The sequence below is a fragment of the Clarias gariepinus genome, chromosome 26 (genome assembly GCF_024256425.1).
Source record: "Clarias gariepinus isolate MV-2021 ecotype Netherlands chromosome 26, CGAR_prim_01v2, whole genome shotgun sequence".
NCBI lineage: Eukaryota > Metazoa > Chordata > Actinopteri > Siluriformes > Clariidae > Clarias > Clarias gariepinus.
In genome coordinates this window covers 21,851,124-21,871,633 of record NC_071125.1, presented here as the reverse complement: position 1 = coordinate 21,871,633, position 20,510 = coordinate 21,851,124, and the positions used below count along the sequence as shown (strand labels likewise).

Here is a 20,510-nt window from a genome sequence, read left to right as displayed (position 1 = left end):
AAATATTGTCCAAAACATTTATTTACATTTATCTATTAAAATGATATGTACAATTACGGTTACTGTGTTTTGTCAAAGATAGTTGTTTAATACACTCCTCAAACTCCAAACTACCCCCGAGGAACATTATTAAAACGTGTAGAGTTGTACACTCCTTGGCCAAAAATAAATAAATAAATAAATAAAATTAAAAAAAAAAAGGTCTCACTCTCTAATATTTCATGTTGCTTTTATTCTCCATGGCGCATCGCTGATCCAGGGACCGGATTTGCATGTTCTCCCCTTGTTTTGTGGGTTTCCTCCGAGTACTGCGGTTTCCTCCAAAGCAGATTGGGCGTGGCATTCCCAAATACCGCGGTGAAGTTGGTTTGACGTTGGACGTTGGATATTCGAGCTCCGGCGACCAGATTTCCAAATTGTGGCGGAGATTCGCTGATTTGTAGCGGGGATTCGCTAACAGAGGCCGGCGAAAGCAGCTCGCCTACTGCGCTCGTTAGGGACCGTCTGCAAATTACTGTCCGACTGAAATACGGATATTATTAATATTATACACATATTTAAAATAAATAAATGATCTATTGCCTCAAAATCCATTCTAAAATGTGTGTCCACTTGTTCTGGAGAGGGCACAACCTTTTTTTGGCAATATTATGACTTTTTATTTTTATTAATAATTAGTATTTAATAATTCTGCATTTTACTTCAATACCTTCCAAGTCATGTGACCTATTGACTCAAAATCTATTCTCAAATGTGTGTCCACCTGTCCTGCAGAGGGCACAAACTTTTTTTGTCAATATTATCACTTTTCATATTGAGTAATAATTAATATTTAATAATTATGCATTTTACTTCAATACCTTCCAGGTCATGTGACCTATTGACTCAAAATTTATTCCAAAATGTGTGTCCACCGGTCCTGCAAAGGGCACAACCTTTTTTCTGTCAATATTATCACTTTTAATTTTTATTAAAAATTAATATTCAATAATTCTGCATTTTACTTCAATACCTTCCAGGTCATGTGACCTATTGACTCAAAATCCATTCTAAAATGTGTGTCCACCTGTCCTGCAAAGGGCACAACCTTTTTTTGTCAATATTATCACTTTGCATATTTATTAATAATTAATATTTAATAATTATGCATTTTACTTCAATACCTTCCAGGTCATGTGACCTATTGACTCAAAATCTATTCCAAAATGTGTGTCCACCTGTCCTGCAAAGGGCACAACCTTTTTTTGTCAATATTATCACTTTGCATTTTTATTAATAATTAATAGTTAATAATTATGCATTTTACTTCAATACCGTTCAGGTCATAAGACCTATTGCCTCAAAATCTATTATATAAGAGGTGTCCACCTGTCCTGCAGAGGGCACAAACTTTTTTTGTCAATATTATCACTTTTCATATTGAGTAATAATTAATATTTAATAATTCCTAATTTTACTTCAATATCTTCCAAGTCATGTGACCTATTGCCTCAAAATCTATTCTATAAGAGGTGTCCACCTGTCCTCCAAAGGGCACAACCTTTTTTTGTCAATATTATCTCTTTGCATATTTATTAATAATTAATATTTAATAATTATGCATTTTACTTCAATACCTTCCAGGTCATGTGACCTATTGACTCAAAATCTATTCCAAAATGTGTGTCCACCTGTCCTGCAAAGGGCACAACCTTTTTTTGTCAATATTATCACTTTGCATTTTTATTAATAATTAATAGTTAATAATTATGCATTTTACTTCAATACCGTTCAGGTCATAAGACCTATTGCCTCAAAATCTATTATATAAGAGGTGTCCACCTGTCCTGCAGAGGGCACAAACTTTTTTTGTCAATATTATCACTTTAAATTTTTTTAAATAATTAATATTTAATAATTATGCATTTTACTTCAATACCGTTCAGGTCATAAGACCTATTGACTCAAAATCTATTCCAAAATGTGTGTCCACCTGTCCTGCAAAGGGCACAACCTTTTTTTTGTCAATATTATCACTTTAAATATTTATTAATAATTAATATTTAATAATTATGCATTTTACTTCAATACCGTTCAGGTCATAAGACCTATTGCCTCAAAATCTATTATATAAGAGGTGTCCACCTGTCCTGCAGAGGGCACAAACTTTTTTTGTCAATATTATCACTTTAAATTTTTTTAAATAATTAATATTTAATAATTATGCATTTTACTTCAATACCTTCCAGGTCATGTGACCTATTGACTCAAAATCTATTCCAAAATGTGTGTCCACCTGTCCTGCAAAGGGCACAACCTTTTTTTGTCAATATTATCACTTTGCATTTTTATTAATAATTAATAGTTAATAATTATGCATTTTACTTCAATACCGTTCAGGTCATAAGACCTATTGCCTCAAAATCTATTATATAAGAGGTGTCCACCTGTCCTGCAGAGGGCACAAACTTTTTTTGTCAATATTATCACTTTAAATTTTTTTAAATAATTAATATTTAATAATTATGCATTTTACTTCAATACCGTTCAGGTCATAAGACCTATTGACTCAAAATCTATTCCAAAATGTGTGTCCACCTGTCCTGCAAAGGGCACAACCTTTTTTTGTCAATATTATCACTTTGCATTTTTATTAATAATTAATAGTTAATAATTATGCATTTTACTTCAATACCGTTCAGGTCATAAGACCTATTGCCTCAAAATCTATTATATAAGAGGTGTCCACCTGTCCTGCAGAGGGCACAAACTTTTTTTGTCAATATTATCACTTTAAATTTTTTTAAATAATTAATATTTAATAATTATGCATTTTACTTCAATACCGTTCAGGTCATAAGACCTATTGACTCAAAATCTATTCCAAAATGTGTGTCCACCTGTCCTGCAAAGGGCACAACCTTTTTTTGGTCAATATTTTCACTTTTCATTTTTATTAATAATTAATATTTAATAATTCTGCATGTTACTTCAATACCGTTCAGGTCATAAGACCTATTCCCTTAAAATCTATTCTAAAAGGTGTGACTTCTTGTCCTACAGAGGGCACAAACTTTTTTTGTCAATATTATCACTTTTCATATTGAGTAATAATTAATATTTAATAATTCTGAATTTTACTTCAATATCTTCCAAGTCATGTGACCTATTGCCTCAAAATCTATTCTATAAGAGGTGTCCACCTGTCCTGCAGGGGGCACAAACTTTTTTTGTCAATATTATCACTTTAAATATTTATTAATAATTAATATTTAATAATTATGCATTTTACTTCAATATCTTCCAAGTCATGTGACCTATTGACTCAAAATCCATTCTAAAATGTGTGTCCACCTGTCCTGCAGAGGGCACAACCTTTTTTTGTCAATATTATCACTTTAAAATTTTTTAAATAATTAATATTTAATAATTATGCATTTTACTTCAATACCGTTCAGGTCATAAGACCTATTGACTCAAAATCTATTCCAAAATGTGTGTCCACCTGTCCTGCAAAGGGCACAACCTTTTTTTGTCAATATTATCACTTTAAAATTTTTTTAATAATTAATATTTAATAATTATGCATTTTACTTCAATACTGTTCAGGTCATAAGACCTATTGACTCAAAATCTATTCCAAAATGTGTGTCCACCTGTCCTGCAAAGGGCACAACCTTTTTTTTGTCAATATTATCACTTTAAATATTTATTAATAATTAATATTTAATAATTCTGAATTTTACTTCAATACCGTTCAGGTCATAAGACCTATTCCCTTAAAATCTATTCTAAAAGGTGTGACTTCTTGTCCTACAGAGGGCACAAACTTTTTTTGTCAATATTATCACTTTTCATATTGAGTAATAATTAATATTTAATAATTCTGAATTTTACTTCAATATCTTCCAAGTCATGTGACCTATTGCCTCAAAATCTATTCTATAAGAGGTGTCCACCTGTCCTGCAGGGGGCACAAACTTTTTTTGTCAATATTATCACTTTAAATATTTATTAATAATTAATATTTAATAATTATGCATTTTACTTCAATATCTTCCAAGTCATGTGACCTATTGACTCAAAATCCATTCTAAAATGTGTGTCCACCTGTCCTGCAGAGGGCACAACCTTTTTTTGTCAATATTATCACTTTAAAAAAAATTTAATAATTAATATTTAATAATTATGCATTTTACTTCAATACTGTTCAGGTCATAAGACCTATTGACTCAAAATCTATTCCAAAATGTGTGTCCACCTGTCCTGCAAAGGGCACAACCTTTTTTTTGTCAATATTTTCACTTTAAATTTTTATTAATAATTAATATTTAATAATTATGCATTTTACTTCAATACCGTTCAGGTCATAAGACCTATTGACTCAAAATCTATTCCAAAATGTGTGTCCACCTGAGCTGCAGAGGACAAGTGGACACATTAAATTATCAATATTATCACTTACATTTAAGTCACTTATACTTCTTCTTTGTCTTTCGGCTGTTCCCTTTCAGGGGTCGCCACAGCGAATCATCTGCCTCCATCTAACCCTATCCTCTGCATCCTCTTCTCTTACACCAACTAACTTCATGTCCTCTCTAACTGCATCCGTAAATCTTTCTCTAGACCTCCTGCCTGGCAGGTCCAACCTCAGCATCCTTCTACAGATATATTCACAATCTCTCCTCTGAACATGTCCAAACCACCTCAATCTGCCCTCTCTGACTTCATCTCCAAAACATCTAACATGGGTTGTCCCTCTGATGAACTCACTCTTGATCCTATCCATCCTTGTAACTCCCAAAGAGAACCTCAACATCTTCAGCTCTGCTTCCTGTAGCCTCACCGTTTCTCTTGGATTCCTCTCATTCACACACATGTATTCCGTACCTCAGTGGTTAAGGCATTGGACTACGGTTCGGAAGATCCCAGGTTCAAACCCCACAACCACCAAGTTGCCACTGTTGGGCCCTTGAGCAAGGCCCTTAACCCTCAACTGCTCAGATGTGTAATGAGATAAAAATGTAAGTCGCTCTGGATAAGAGCGTCTGCCAAATGCCTAAATGTAAATGTAATGTAAATGTCTTGCTCATACTTCTCTGCCACTCCAGACTTCCTCATACAACACCACAGCTCCTCTCTCGGCACCCTGTCGTACGCTTTCTCTAAATCTACAAAGACACAATGCAACTCTTCATTACCTTCTCTGTACTTCTCCACCAGCATCCTCAAAACAAAAACCGCATCTGATGTACTCTTTCTAGGCAAAAAGCCATATTGCTGCTCACAAATGCTAACCTCTGCCCTTAACCTAGCTTCCACTACTCTTTCCCACAGCTTCATTGTCTGGCTCATTAGCTTTATACCTCTATAATTGCCACAGCTTTGCACATCTCCCTTGTTCTGAAAAATCAGCACCAATACACTTCTCCTCCATTCCTCTGAAATCCTCTCACTCTCCAAGATCTTGTTAAACAAACTTGTCAGAAACTCTACTGCCACCTCTCCTAAGCACTTCCATACCTCCACAGGTATGTCATCTGGACCAACAGCCTTTCCACTCTTCATCCTCTTCAATGCCCTTCTTACCTCACTTTTACTAATATTTGCTACTTCCTGTTCCACAACAGTCACCTCTTCTACTCTTTGTTCTCTTTCGTTTTCCTCATTCCTCAACTCCTCAAAGTAATCCTTCCATCTTCCCATCACCCTCCTGGCATCTGTCAGTACATTTCCATCTTTATCTTTAATCACTCTAACCTGCTGCACATCCTTTCCATCTCTATCTCTCTGCCTTGCCAACCTGTACAGATCCACCTCACCCTCCTTACTATCCAATCTAGCATACAAGTACTTATATGCTCTTTGTTTGGCCTTTGCCACCTCTACCTTCACCCAACGCTGCATCTCTCTGTACTCCTGTCTACTCTCTTCAGTCCTCTGTGTCCCACTTTTTCTTAGCTAGCCTCTTTCCCTGTATACACTCCTGGACTTCCTCATTCCACCACCAAGTCTCCTTGTCCACTTTTCCCTTACTTGATGATACACCAAGTACCCTCCTACCTGTCTCCCTAATATTGGCTGTAGTTGTCCAGTCAACTAAAAGCACCTCCTGACCACCCATAGCCTGTCTCAACTCCTCCCTGAAGACTACACAACATTCTTTCTTTCTCAGCTTCCACCACTTTGTCCTCTGCTCTGCCTTTGTCCTCTTTACCTTCCTCACCACCAGGGTTATTTTACACACCACCATTCTGTGTTGTCTGACTACACTCTCCCCTATCAACACTTTGCAGTCACTGATCTCTTTCAGATTACAACGTCGACACAAGATGTAGTCGACCTGAGTGCTTCTGCCTCCACTCTTATACTGTATGTCACCCTATTTTCCGGTATTTACTACTGCCATTTCCATCCTCTTTGCAAAGTTCACCACCCTCTACATTCCAGACTTGGGACTGGCACAAGAAGACACTGGGTTGCACCCCCCCCCCCCCCTCTGGTTGCACTAAGTCACTTATTCTTATATTTATTAATAACTAAGGTTGAAATACAGTTGCAAGCAATAATAAGCAGGTCCAATCATCTTGCGCAAAAATACATTGGACACAGTGGACACATGCATTTAAAGGAGACATACCAATAACATAATGACATGATTTTAGAATGGGGGGGAATTTTATGTCAAGACCTTCAAAAAGCTCTGGATGCTGAAGAAAAGCATCACACAATAATGTCACTAAATGTGATGTCACTCAATATAATGTCACACAGAAAGTCGCTGCAGCATTGAGGGAATTGGTGATCTCCCCCCCCCCCCCCCCCCCATCTTGTCTTCTGAGAGACACGGCCACTCTAAGAGGTTCTTTTTATACCCAATCATGTTTCCAATTGACCTAATAAGTTGCAAATTGGTCCTCCAGCTGATTCTTATATGTACATTTTACTTTTCCGGCATCTTATTGCTACCTGTCACAACTTTTGGAATATGTAGCTCTCATAAAATCCAAAATGAGCCAATATTTGGCATGACATTTCAAAATGTCTCACTTTCAACATTTGAAATGTTATCTATATTCTATTATGGAATAAATATTTAAATTTAAAACTTCCACTTCATTGCATTCTGTTTTTATTAATAGTTTGTACAGTGTCGCAACATTTTTGGAATCAAGTTTTGGGGTTTTCCATGTATACATGCAAGTGTGCATAAGCTATGCAGCAAAATCTTGTGTAAGGGCCCTGGGAGTTGCATCCTAATGGCAGCAGTTTCTAACCTGTTACTAATGACTTTCAGGGCGTGCTAGAAAAGCAAAAAGACCTGGAGGCTGGAAAAAATCCTTAGAAAAACAACTTCATACACTATGATGTAATAGGGCTGATATCATAGTGCTCGGACTCTTAAAAAATAATAATCCTAGTAAAACCTGTGCCAAGTTGTAGTGCGGACAGGGTATTCCGCTGTGGCGACCCCTTGCCGGGAGCAGCCAAAAGACCAACAACGACAACAGAAGAACATAAGACTCCTTCACACACTATGACGACATACAGACGACATATAGTGCTTGGGCCCTAATAAAAAAAAAATTCCTATAAGAAAAAAAAGGGGCCCTTCACACACTAAGACGACAAACTGTAGGGTTGATGTTCATATGCTTGGTTCCTAATAACAATCTTTAGAAGAACAAGATGGCCCTTTACACACTGTAATGTACTGTAATAGGGCTGATGTCATAGTGCTTGGGCCCTAATAATCTGTACATGGGTATTACATTGAGACACCCTAACTTAAGTTAAGCCTTTATTTGTCACATACTGTACATTACTGCGCACAAAAAAATTCTTCACATACCAGAGAGCAGGGTCAGCTATGATATGGCACCCCTGGAGCAGATAGGGTTAAGGGCCTAGCTCACGGGCTCAACAATGGCAACTTGGTGGAGGTGTGGCTTGATCTACCGACCATCTGATCAGTACTTCAGTTTTGTATGCCTGCAAGTTCCATTATACCGTACAGATGAACCAGCCCTGGTTGCTACTGAAGAAGTTGTGCAAGTACTGCTTGACTACATGTCATTTGCTATAGCCTAAAGAGTGGGCACATCACTATGAAAAGGTTAATCACTGCTACTGCTACTGCAAAAAGACCTGGAAGGTATTGAAGTAAAATGCATAATTATTAAATATTAATTATTAATAAAAATGAAAAGTGAAAATATTGACAGAAAAAAGGTTGTGACCTTTGCAGGACAGGTGGACACACATTTTGGAATAGATTTTGAGTCAATAGGTCTTATGACCTGAATGGTATTGAAGTAAAATGCATAATTATTAAATATTAATTATTAATAAAAATGAAAAGTGAAAATATTGACAGAAAAAAGGTTGTGCTCTTTGCAGAACAGGTGGACACACATTTTGGAATAAATTTTGAGTCAATAGGTCACATGACCTGGAAGGTATTGAAATAAAATGCAGAATTATTAAATATTAATTATTAATAAATGTGCAAAGTGATAATATTGACAGAAAAAAGGTTGTGCCCTTTGCAGGACAGGTGGACACACATTTTAGAATGGATTTTGAGTCAATAGGTCACATGACCTGGAAGGTATTGAAGTAAAATGCATAATTATTAAATATTAATTATTATTAAAAATTTAAAGTGATAATATTGACAAAAAAAGGTTGTGCCCTCTGCAGGACAGGTGGACACCTCTTATAGAATAGATTTTGAGGCAATAGGTCTTATGACCTGAACGGTATTGAAGTAAAATGCAGAATTATTGAATATTAATTATTAAAAAAAAATTAAAAGTGATAATATTGACAGAAAAAAGGTTGTGCCCTTTGCAGGACAGGTGGACACACATTTTGAAATGGATTTTGAGTCAATAGGTCACATGACCTGGAAGGTATTGAAATAAAATGCAGAATTATTAAATATTAATTTTTAATAAAAATTAAAAGTGATAATATTGACAGAAAAAAGGTTGTGCTCTTTGTAGGACAGGTGGACACACATTTTGGAATAAATTTTGAGTCAATAGGTCACATGACCTGGAAGGTATTGAAGTAAAATGCATAATTATTAAATATTAATTATTAATAAAAATTTAAAGTGATAATATTGACAAAAAAAGTTTGTGCCCTCTGCAGGACAGGTGGACACCTCTTATAGAATAGATTTTGAGTCAATAGGTCACATGACCTGGAAGGTATTGAATAAAATGCATAATTATTAAATATTAATTATTAATAAAAATGAAAAGTGAAAATATTGACAAAAAAAAGGTTGTGCCCTTTGCAGGAAAGGTGGACACACATTTTGGAATAGATTTTGAGTCAATAGGTCTTATGACCTGAACGGTATTGAAGTAAAATGCAGAATTATTGAATATTAATTATTAATAAAAATTAAAAGTGATAATATTGACAGAAAAAAGGTTGTGCCCTTTGCAGGACAGGTGGACACACATTTTGGAATAAATTTTGAGTCAATAGGTCACATGACCTGGAAGTAAAATGCATAATTATTAAATATTAATTATTAATAAATGTGCAAAATGATAATATTGACAGAAAAAAGGTTGTGCCCTCTGCAGGACAAGTGGACACACATTTTAGAATGGATTTTGAGTCAATAGGTCACATGACCTGGAAGGTATTGAAGTAAAATGCATAATTATTAAATATTAATTATTAATAAAAATTTAAAGTGATAATATTGACAAAAAAAGTTTGTGCCCTCTGCAGGACAGGTGGACACCTCTTATAGAACCTCTTATAGAATTATTTTGAGGCAATAGGTCTTGTGACCTGAACGGTATTGAAGTAAAATGCAGAATTATTGAATAATAATTATTAATAAAAAATTAAAAGTGATAATATTGACAGAAAAAAGGTTGTGCCCTTTGCAGGACAGGTGGACACACATTTTGGAATGGATTTTGAGTCAATAGGTCACATGACCTGGAAGGTATTGAAGTAAAATGCAGAATTATTGAATATTAATTTTTAATAAAAATTAAAAGTGATAATATTGACAGAAAAAAGGTTGTGCTCTTTGCAGGACAGGTGGACACACATTTTGGAATAAATTTTGAGTCAATAGGTCACATGACCTGGAAGGTATTGAAGTAAAATGCATAATTATTAAATATTAATTATTAATAAATGTGCAAAGTGATAATATTGACAGAAAAAAGGTTGTGCCTTCTGCAGGACAGGTGGACACACATTTTAGAATAGATTTTGAGTCAATAGGTCACATGACCTGGAAGGTATTGAAGTAAAATGCATAATTATTAAATATTAATTATTAATAAAAATTTAAAGTGATAATATTGACAAAAAAAGGTTGTGCCCTCTGCAGGACAGGTGGACACCTCTTATAGAATAGATTTTGAGGCAATAGGTCTTATGACCTGAACGGTATTGAAGTAAAATGCAGAATTATTGAATATTAATTATTAATAAAAAATTAAAAGTGATAATATTGACAGAAAAAAAGGTTGTGCCCTTTGCAGGACAGGTGGACACACATTTTGGAATAAATTTTGAGTCAATAGGTCACATGACCTGGAAGGTATTGAAGTAAAATGCATAATTATTAAATATTAATTGTTAATCAAAATGAAAAGTCATAATATTGACAAAAAAAGGTTGTGCCTTCTGCAGGACAAGTGGACACACATTTTAGATTAGATTTTGAATCAATAATTCGTTTATTTGTTTTAAATATCAATGTTTATAATATTATTATTATCCGTATTTCAGTCGGACAGTAATTTGCAGACGGTCCCTAACTCGCGCAGTAGGCGACGTGCTTTCGCCGGACTCTGTTAGCGAATCCCCGCTACAAATCAGCGAATCGCCGCTACAAATCTGGTCGCCGGAGCTCGAATATCCAACGTCCAACGTCAAACCAACTTCACCGCGGTTTCCCAAATTACCCGTAGTGATTGATGAGCATGTGAATTAATGGTAACCAGAGGTTTTACCATGATCGACTAGTTCGACTACAGAGGTTCCTAGATGGATGTATGGGATGGATGGATGAATAGATTTCCATAGCATAGTTTCGACAGGCTTATGCAATGTCACAACATTTATTTCCATATAGAGTTGATTTATTGTTCTCTAAAATCTTGTATTGATAATGAGCGAATTGGACAGCTGCTGTGTTAAACCCTTCTTTGGCACATCCCAAAGATTCTCAATGGTTTTGAGGTCTAGACTCTGTGGTGGCCAATCCACGTGTAAAAATGATGTCTCATGCTCCCTGAACCATTTGTTCACAGCCTGAGCCCAATGAATCCTGGCATCGTCATCTCAGAATATGGCCATGCCATCAGGGAAGGGGAAAAAAGAGTGATGGAAAAATCTGATCATTCACTACATTTAGGTTGTTAGCTGACTTAATTTTTTGCATTGAAGCAACCCCAGATCATAACACTGCCTACACTGGCTTGTACAGTAGGTACTAGGCATAATGGGTACATCCATTCATCCGTCTCTCTACACACATATATATATATATATATATATATATATATATATATATATATATAGACTCTTTATATTCAATACAGTCCATTCTTTATACTCCCTAACAAACTGATGCATTTTTTTTCTAAATTAGTCTCACTGATATGAGGTTCTCGTTGGATTATCCATGTGGAAATTATCACACTTTTACAGAAGTTCTGATGCTGTTTTTTTTTTTTACATGATTTGATTTTACCAAATATTTAAGTGATCTGCCTTCCCAAACCACAATTTCACATGTATAGGATTACAGAGATGTAATGAAAAAATGAAAGTAGGTTTAGTAATGAAAAACAAAAAAATCCTTAATTCATTCTTCACATGCTTTATATGGGTCAATGTGAAAAGATACATTAAGGATAGGATGTTGTTTACACACTCATTCACATGCAAATAAATTTTATCTCACACAATCCACCTAACAACATGTTTTTCAGGGGGTGGGAGGAAACCAGCGAACCCTGAGTAAAATAATGCACACTTCGTCAGAGATGTGTCTGGCTCTCTTTTTATATATGAACAGATATCAGTGTATTAAGTGCTCTGGTTACTGAGTAGATATTAGAATAAATTATATAATTTAGCTTTGTGTGGATATTGCCAATAATGTTCTTTTCTTTCTAAACATCTTACCCTTTTTGTGCAGCAGGTGGCGGTATTGGACAAGAAGTTCCCATCCAGCGCAGCTCCATTGTCCTGCTAATGAACACCAGGAAAATTTGTTATTTAATCAAAAACTGGTCTTTATTTTAACAGGTGAAGCAGAAGTGGCAGCTGTTCTCCATTTAAGGCAAAAATATTCAGTCATTCAGATCCACTGTTTGGATGACCAGAGATGGGCAGTTACAATCTCAGGGCTTTATCAGTATGGTGAGAAGCATTGCTTAAAACTTCAGGCTATAGCTTATCTGTAACTGGCATAAGGACAAATACTATAAATTGAAACCTATTTAAAAGAAGGCAGGAACGCCAGATGGAATGAACAACTAACAAATTACTGTTTGTCAGTCTAAGCAATGCAATTTTAGGAGTTTTCTCTCCTTCTAGTGTAAAATATTTATAATAAGCTATTAAATAGCCACAAAACAGATTAATTAATGAATATGATCCAGCTAAATAAGATTCTCAAAAAGATCCCCTGTCTCTTGGAGAACTTCAAGCTTATGCATTTAAGCTTTAAAGCTGTAATCTAAATCTTTTCAATGGTCCACTATATTTAAATTTCCAGGTTAAGTATATACATTAAAAGTACAAAAATATATATGTGCCACTCCATTTGATAAGATAACAGTTGATAACAGTTCTACTCAATTTCTGTTGTGCGTTATAGACTGATATGGCAGCATGATGGTAAAACAGGTAGCATTCTTGTCCCACGGCTCCAGGGTCCGTGGTTCGCTTGAGCTCAGGTTACTGTCTGTTGGAGATTCTGTGCATGGTACACTCATGTCTGTCTGGGTTTTCACTGAGTTCCCCCTTTTTTCTCCTACATTGATTAATTTGTGACCTTTCTTCTTAGGTGTAACAGTGTGTGTGCATTGGTCCTCTGAGATACCTTTTTTTATGTAAAGTGCATTCGTGCCTTGTGGCTGGGGAGCCTAGATTATGCAGTTCCACTGTGACCAGGACCAGAATAAATTGGTTCCTAAAGATGAATGATTGAATTATAGTCAGTTATGTAGTACTGTATTATATTTATTTATTGGTGTGCCAGAGTTTACTGTGCATAAACATTTTTTTAAGTGTTTTTTTTTTTCAATCTTAACCATGATCCCATGGTTCTAATGAATGAATAAGAGAACATTTTCTAATAATTGATTCCTAAAGAAATTTGGGGAAATTTTGCACCCTGACCAACTCATAAGGGTCTAAAAATGACAAGCTCCACACAGGCCTGTCCAGTGACACTTGTTAACACTGGCAACTGGAAGAGCTGTAAAATGTCCAAAAAAGGTGGCGAGCCCTGGAGTGCGCATGCGCAGAGGCCAACCTCCTAAGCTGGGCACGATGTCAGAAATACCTTCAGTCCATCATTACCCTGCTCCGAGCCTGGAGAGCAGCCGGAGAACCTTCTGTTTCTGGAAGATGACACTTGAGAAGTCGTTGGTGGATTTGTGAGGAGGACTTCAGGGAAGGGAAAATAAAAAAAGAGCCAAAGGAATGGAGCAGTGAGAAGGAAAATTAACAGGAGTTGTAAAGAAAGGAAGAAAAGGGGGATTTGGAGAGAATGGATTACGCACCAGAAGTCAGTGCTGGGTTCGTTCTGTCTCTGGGGGAAGACATTTGAGAAGCGCGTTTTGGAGGACACACACACTCTCACACACACACACAGTGCCTTGCGCACACGGTTTTCAGCCTTGTACAGTATTGATGCACGACTTGCCAGAAGTTTGTAACACTGGATGTTCTTTGTTTAATGCGTTCAGTAATACACACACCAGGTATTTATTAGCTCGAATATGCCGCAGTATTTAATTCCAACTCGTGCAAACTTATTGGAAATTTGATGACAGCTTCTTTTTCGGACACAGTGGATACGTGTGGATGTATTGGTGTGGATTTATTGCCAGTGCCTTTACGGATCTAGTCATTTCTGGCCTCTCCGACAAATGCCCGACACGCTTGTAAAGCTCTCTCTCTCTCTCTCTCTCTCTCATCGCGCTTCATTTGTTCACCAGATTATTTCCTTTTCCATAAAGCCGTACCAGCGGCAGCATGCAAAGCGCGGGGTCCCCGATGGCTCTCGCGGTGCTTTTGACCTTGTTGAGCGCGGTGATGGACGTGAAGGCGAGCGGGGAGTACTGTCACGGCTGGCGGGATCCGCAGGGCGCATGGCGGGACGGCTTCCAGTGTCCGGAGCGCTACGACGCCGCCGAGGCGATCATCTGCTGCGGCAAGTGCGAGCTGCGTTACTGCTGCTCCAGCACCGAGGCCAGGCTCGACCAGGGCACGTGTGACAACGACAAGAAGAGCAAGGAGGAGCCGGGTGCGGGCCACGAGGAGGGCAAAAACTCCGGGGCAGGTAAGCTGGAGCGCGCGCTAACCGACCGTGTGGAGTCTTTTTTTGATGCGTAAAAGCGCACAGTAACCACTGCTCTCCAGGGACGAAAAAACTGATCAGTTTGCATTCCTGTTCCACATAAAAATAAATGAATAAACATTTACAGTTATTACAGTAAGTACCAGATTGAAGGTGCGTTTGTAGAATATCTGATTATATCAGCATTATATTAATGGATGTAGTGTGACAGTATACTGCAATTTAATTTGCCATCCTCACCTGTCAGAAATGTACATTTGGATGGCAATGAGATGACAAACCATCCACATAACCACACCCATACCAATGCTATACATTTGGTACCTTAGCCTATAAAAAAAAATAATTCTACATTTAAAATAATAATAATTATATATATATATATTTTATTTTTTATTTTTTTATTAGATAATAAATGAACAGGGTTGTGGCAGATGTTTGCCTGTTGTTTTGCTTAAAATGAATTCCATATTTAGATAGATATTGCAAGGTAGTGCTGACTATAACGAATGTCTTTACCGATTCAACATCTTGAAATAAATAAAATTCCGCATTCAAAATCCCCACAGAGTTTGAACAGTTTAAATTGTAGAGGAAGAAAGGCTAACCTGCACTCTTTTCTCTTTATCTTTTTCCATAAATGCATGTCACATTATTTAACACAACCTGTTGTTTAGGGTCTAAAAAATAATAAATATCATATTTAAGAATAATTATCAGTCGATTAAATAATGCATTACTACAGTCCTTTTCAACACCAACATTTTACAGGTAATGAGACACACAACATAGAGAAAAAGGAGATAAAAAAAAAAATAGGCAGTTTGCTCAAACTTTGGATCTGTTCAACTGGCTTGTTCGAATCACTTAAAGAGTGGCTTAAACTGACTTGTTGGCGAATCGCCCATAATTACGGATCACTGCATCATCCTCGTTGATACGAACACACAGCACATCCTTTGTTTGCACCAAGTTGCAGCAGCGCTTCTTAATCAAGTTCTGCATGGCCCTGATTGCTTCAATTTCGTGAGGTTTAGTGCAAACTTTACAGCCTAGACAAGGGAGTAACTTATCCTGTATGAGAGTTGTGTAAAGGTTGGAGGCCCTCAGGGGCTGCCAAAGCTTTCTTCACTGAAAAGGAAGTCAGGTGTTTGGTTTCATGCATCTAGGAGAGAAAATTAAAGGGAGTTCTCAAACCATCATATTGCATCTTTTTTTTTCTAACAGTACAAAAGTGTTTGACTGTGACAGCTGCTGTTGAATTCGTCTGCTCCTTGGCAGGGCTGGCACACCATCCTGAAATGTTCCAGCTCAATCACGGGTTTAAAAACAAAAATCCGTTCCAGTTTGGCTTTAAGTGTAACCCAGTACAGTATCTAGGATTGGGCCAAATGAATGCATACTGTATATATTATCTCATATCTGTTGCCTCCCCACTGGTGGATACAGTAACATTTCTGCCATAGGCAAAGCTTCTGGACAGAGACGTATGCACTTTCTTGTTTCTTAGTAACATGATAAGAAAATATCTCATTTGTAATTTGTCCCATTAAATATAACAAGAGAAAAAAAATAGAGGTTAGAGGTAGGTGAGGGAACAATTTTAGAAGCTGCTGTAATGTAAGCGACAACGTGAATTAAATTTGTTAAGCAGACATTCCACAATATTGCATGTAACTATACTAAAACTACTAAAATATGTTATTTATTAATAAAAAAAAAACTTGTTGTGGTCTCTGAAGAATAAAAGACTTGCTGTTATAGCAAATGAATCCACTTCAGGGATAACAGTAACTCAGACCTAATCATACCAACCTATGCTTGATTAATTTCCCTTAATAGCACACCCTGTCATGTTTTATTCCTTCCGTAGTTAAACAATAAGAGTTAATTCAACACTCTAGGTGTTAATTCAGCACTGGGGATTTTGCTGTACCATTCTATCCTGCTTAGTGCCTGTACTAATAGCCCACTTGGGAGGAAATGTAAAATCTGGACTGGCAGCATTGCAACCCTAGAAAGCAAACCTGGTCAGTTCACGCACACAAATGGCAAATTGTCCCTCGTGGTTATTAATAGCAGAGTTCACTCGGCTCGCGTGCTGCACAGCAAGAGGATCCAGTTCGGACTTGACTGGATCTCCATAGCGACAGCACTGCTCGCCTTGCATGTTCATAAACAATGGATCACGTCTACGGCCTCAAAAAAAAAAAACACACTTTCCAAGCGTGAAATGGATGTCTGGCCACTTCGCTTTGGGTTTTCCGAGCGTCTAAAACGCAGCTTGGAGAAATCTTAGAAATCCTATCAAGAGTGCAGTTTTGGGAAAGAGCTCGTGTTGCTAGAAGGGCATTTTGTCCACTCTCACAATCAGCGTGCTGTCACCAAAACCAGCCGGTTCACCTTTACGTCCTTGAAAGCAGGGATTAAGCAGGACTGATATAAGCGGAAGAAACGCTATACACTGCAAAAACCTCACAAATACCGTTTCAAACTATCCACCTGTATTAAGTTAGACTTTTTTTTTTACTAAATACTAGGTTTTCTAGGTGTTTATGCAACACAAGGGACTTTCTGCATAAATCCAGAGTCAACATTCAGCTTCATTTTCTCATCAGGATTTCCAGCAACTCCACAAATCTGCCTTCAAACATATACCTGGTTTGAGCTTACTGAATGACAATGCTGAGAAACCTGAACTACTGAGCCCATGCTCGCTAGCGAGTGGTGGAGGGGAATCACCCGAGCAAACACAAGACAGCTGCAGTCTTAAGACCATGGGCTTTGACACATGATGTCTGGCTCTGCGACGGCTGCTTCATGCTGAACAAAAACGCAACAGGTGTGCCCTTATGGTAAAAGAAAGCACCTTTTAAAGATCTTAAAAGGACAGGAGGATCAAATACATACTGTATATTGGGGGAAAAAAATCCACATTTATATACATGGTTTAAATCATAAAGCTATGTAATTCATTTTTAAAGAAACAAATCCATTGTCCAGAGTTGAAAAGTCGAAGCTTGGCCTTGGGAAGCAGGACCAGTCACTAGTCACCATACAGTTGTCTAATCCGTTTCGCTATATAATTCATACGACCTAGCATCCTGTGCATGCCATCTTGCTGTTTCCACTCATTTACGAAATATCCCACTGTGTTATTTGAAAGTTTTGCTGAAGGCATGGTGAAAGATGTTCCTTTTTACAGTCCCATGCAAAGCCTTTTTACATGGTTATTATAGCTAATATGCACACACTCATATGACGCAGTGTGCACTAGCAAGGAAACGTTCACTAAAACATAATTACAAACACACCATGACAGCAAGGTCAGGAAGGTCACAGCTGCATGCAGTAGATTAGAGCTGATCAAAACAACGTTAATAACTGCTAACGAGTGAGTCTGAACCCCTGGGGACACATCACTGGCGTCTGGACTCCGCTCCACTTCACATCTTCACGCAGAATGCCGACGGACTACTGATGTCTTTGAGGAAGTCTGTTTGATCTGTTTGGGAAAGACTGTTGTCTCTGAGGTAGTAAAGATTATATTTCAGTACAGTTTCTACCGCGATAACACAGTTACACAATGAGCAAGTGTAACGTTACAACGGAAATGCAATTGCAAATAACGTGTTTAAATTACTGACACTGGAGCGACGTACTCTTCTCACTTGTAAGGTTTTGACAAATTAGACTCTGAGGTTTTGACATCACACATACATACATGTACCTATTTATATTTGGTATATGCTATTATATAAGGTTATATTTCAATGTCTAAATCCAGCATATTTAGTGTAAATTTTGCTTGTTGTTGTGTTGACCTTGACTCTCTTTGTTTGCAGTGCCCATTTATGTGCCCTTCCTGATCGTGGGGTCGGTCTTTGTGGCGTTCGTCCTGCTCGGATCAGTGGTCGCTGTGTGCTGCTGTCGCTGCCTCCGTCCCAAACAAGAACCTGCCTCCGGGGGTGGGCGTCTCCTGGAGTCCATTCCCATGATGACATCCCGGGGCTCCTCCTCCCGGCAATCGAGCACAGCCACCTCGTCCAGCTCTTCGGCCCCGCCTGCCGCCACCACCCGCACTATCCCTGTCTCTGCTCCCGCCCCCATTTTGCGCACCCAAGCCTCGTGCTGTCTGCCGCCGGACGCCAGCGTCTACGTCAACATGCCCACCAACTTCTCTGTGTTGAACTGCCAGCAGGCGACACAAATCATGCCACACCAGGGCCAGTTTCTTCATCCTCAATACATCGGTTACGCCCACCCAGTCTCGCCCACCCAGGCCTTCCTGGACCCTACGCACGGTGCCTACAGGCCCCTGCAGTCTCCATTCCCCCCACCCACGAGTTTGACGAGCGTGACGAGCGTTACAAGTGTGAGTGGAGAGCAGAAGCAGCCGTCTGTGACTATATGAGAGGCTCCTGTCACACACTGAAGGAGGAAGAAGTAAAGTCACGAGGATCCTGAATCCCAGGTCAGTTCAGGGCCAGTGTTGTTCGTGTCATGTGCGCTGCAGACAGCGTGTGAGCTGTGTTTGTGTTGAGAAGACAACCATTCACTCTGTACACCCCTGTCATTAGCACACATCATGGAGAAAGTGATTGCCTGTCCCGTTTTTGTAAAGTTTTCACTCCAGGCATATTCACCTTGGGTGATAGTCCCCTGGCTCCCTTTAGCAAAGTCACACCCCATCTGTTTACTTCTGTAAGGACCGGGAGTGTGGATATACACCATCGCCAGCTTATTGCGGTACAGATACAGACATACATTAGATCTTATTTTAGGCGACAACTGAAGCCACTATTCCAGCAGACCTGTTGCCAAGAACAACGTGCCCCATCACCCCCCTGTCAACTTGTCTTCGTGTTGAATTATTTTTAAAAATATTTGTTTCTTTTTTTAATAACTGAAGATATTTTTTTCTGCAGAGAACATCTGATATTAATCCTAATATAATGTATTATTTTTTTGGTTTGAGAACTTAAATAAAAAAAAAAGGTGGCACATCTGACCTGCTTCTTATGCATTTCTAAAACAGTCTGACTTTGATTTTGTACCATAGAACCAAATACCTGATTAGCATAACTTACAGGCACATACACACACTTATATTTACACACTACGGACAATTTGGGAACATAAATTAGCCTAATTTGATTGTCTTTGAGATATGGGAGAAAACCTGAGCACCTGGAGAAAACCCACCAAGCACGGGGAGAACATGCAAACTCCAATCGAACCTCGTCCTCGGAGGTGCAAGGCGACCACAAAGCCACCAATTAGAATTAGTATATTATTAGTTGTCTTTTTTTGTGCATTTCCAACACTTTTAAGATAAATGTCCCAATTTTTAACAATTTTTTAAACCTTATTTTCTTTGTGGTTGTGCCTTTTATAACATCTATTATAAGCACATAACGGGAATATGCTAGTGAAATCATTAGCATGAGGGTTGTAGCTAGCCTTCAGTGACCTAGCAACGAGGTTTTTTACGACGGTCATCATTAAAACAGAGAGTTTTATACATCCAAAAGTACAAATTCACAAGTTCCATGTCATATGTTTACACTGCATCTACAGAGAGCTGTTAATTTTATAGGAATAACCAATATGGCAGCCAGATGGTCCTCACATTGCACATGACATCATCTCTTAAATCAGAGTGTGCCATGTAGATGTTGGTGTCATAGGCCATGTAGCTTGCGTGTATGTGTGTGTGTGCACAGACATGCAGGGTTTCTTCGTGTAGTCTCCGCATGTTCTGTTAAAGGTGTAAGTGTATGTAATAGTGTGTTGTGTGTGGGTAAGTATGAACTATATGTAGTGTGTAATGAGAATCACAGGTGGCGTGATGTGAAAAGCAGCCCATGCTCCCTGATGGACGCTTAAACTCTAATGAAGTGAGCACAATACACTGTGACGCTCCACCCCCTGGTCAATT

General features: G+C 37.9%; 1 protein-coding gene across 1 annotated transcript; it reads left to right on the top strand.

Moving 5' to 3' along the window:
- The first annotated feature begins 13,572 nt into the window (after positions 1-13,572).
- Positions 13,573-19,553, top strand: LOC128514287 (protein shisa-2 homolog). Its single transcript, XM_053488067.1, has 2 exons — positions 13,573-14,551; positions 18,415-19,553. Exons 1-2 carry the CDS (start codon positions 14,245-14,247, stop codon positions 18,981-18,983), a joined length of 876 nt encoding a protein of 291 aa, XP_053344042.1. The 5' UTR covers positions 13,573-14,244; the 3' UTR covers positions 18,984-19,553.
- Positions 19,554-20,510: the final 957 nt, after the last annotated feature.

What these genes read in the sequence shown, in the direction of transcription:
- LOC128514287 (XM_053488067.1), top strand. Translation starts at nt 14,245, where the DNA reads ATGCAAAGCGCGGGGTCCCCGATGGCTCTCGCGGTGCTTTTGACCTTG. An exon ending in GGGCAAAAACTCCGGGGCAG is followed by an intron (nt 14,552 to 18,414) that starts GTAAGCTGGAGC and finishes CTTTGTTTGCAG; the next exon opens with TGCCCATTTATGTGCCCTTC.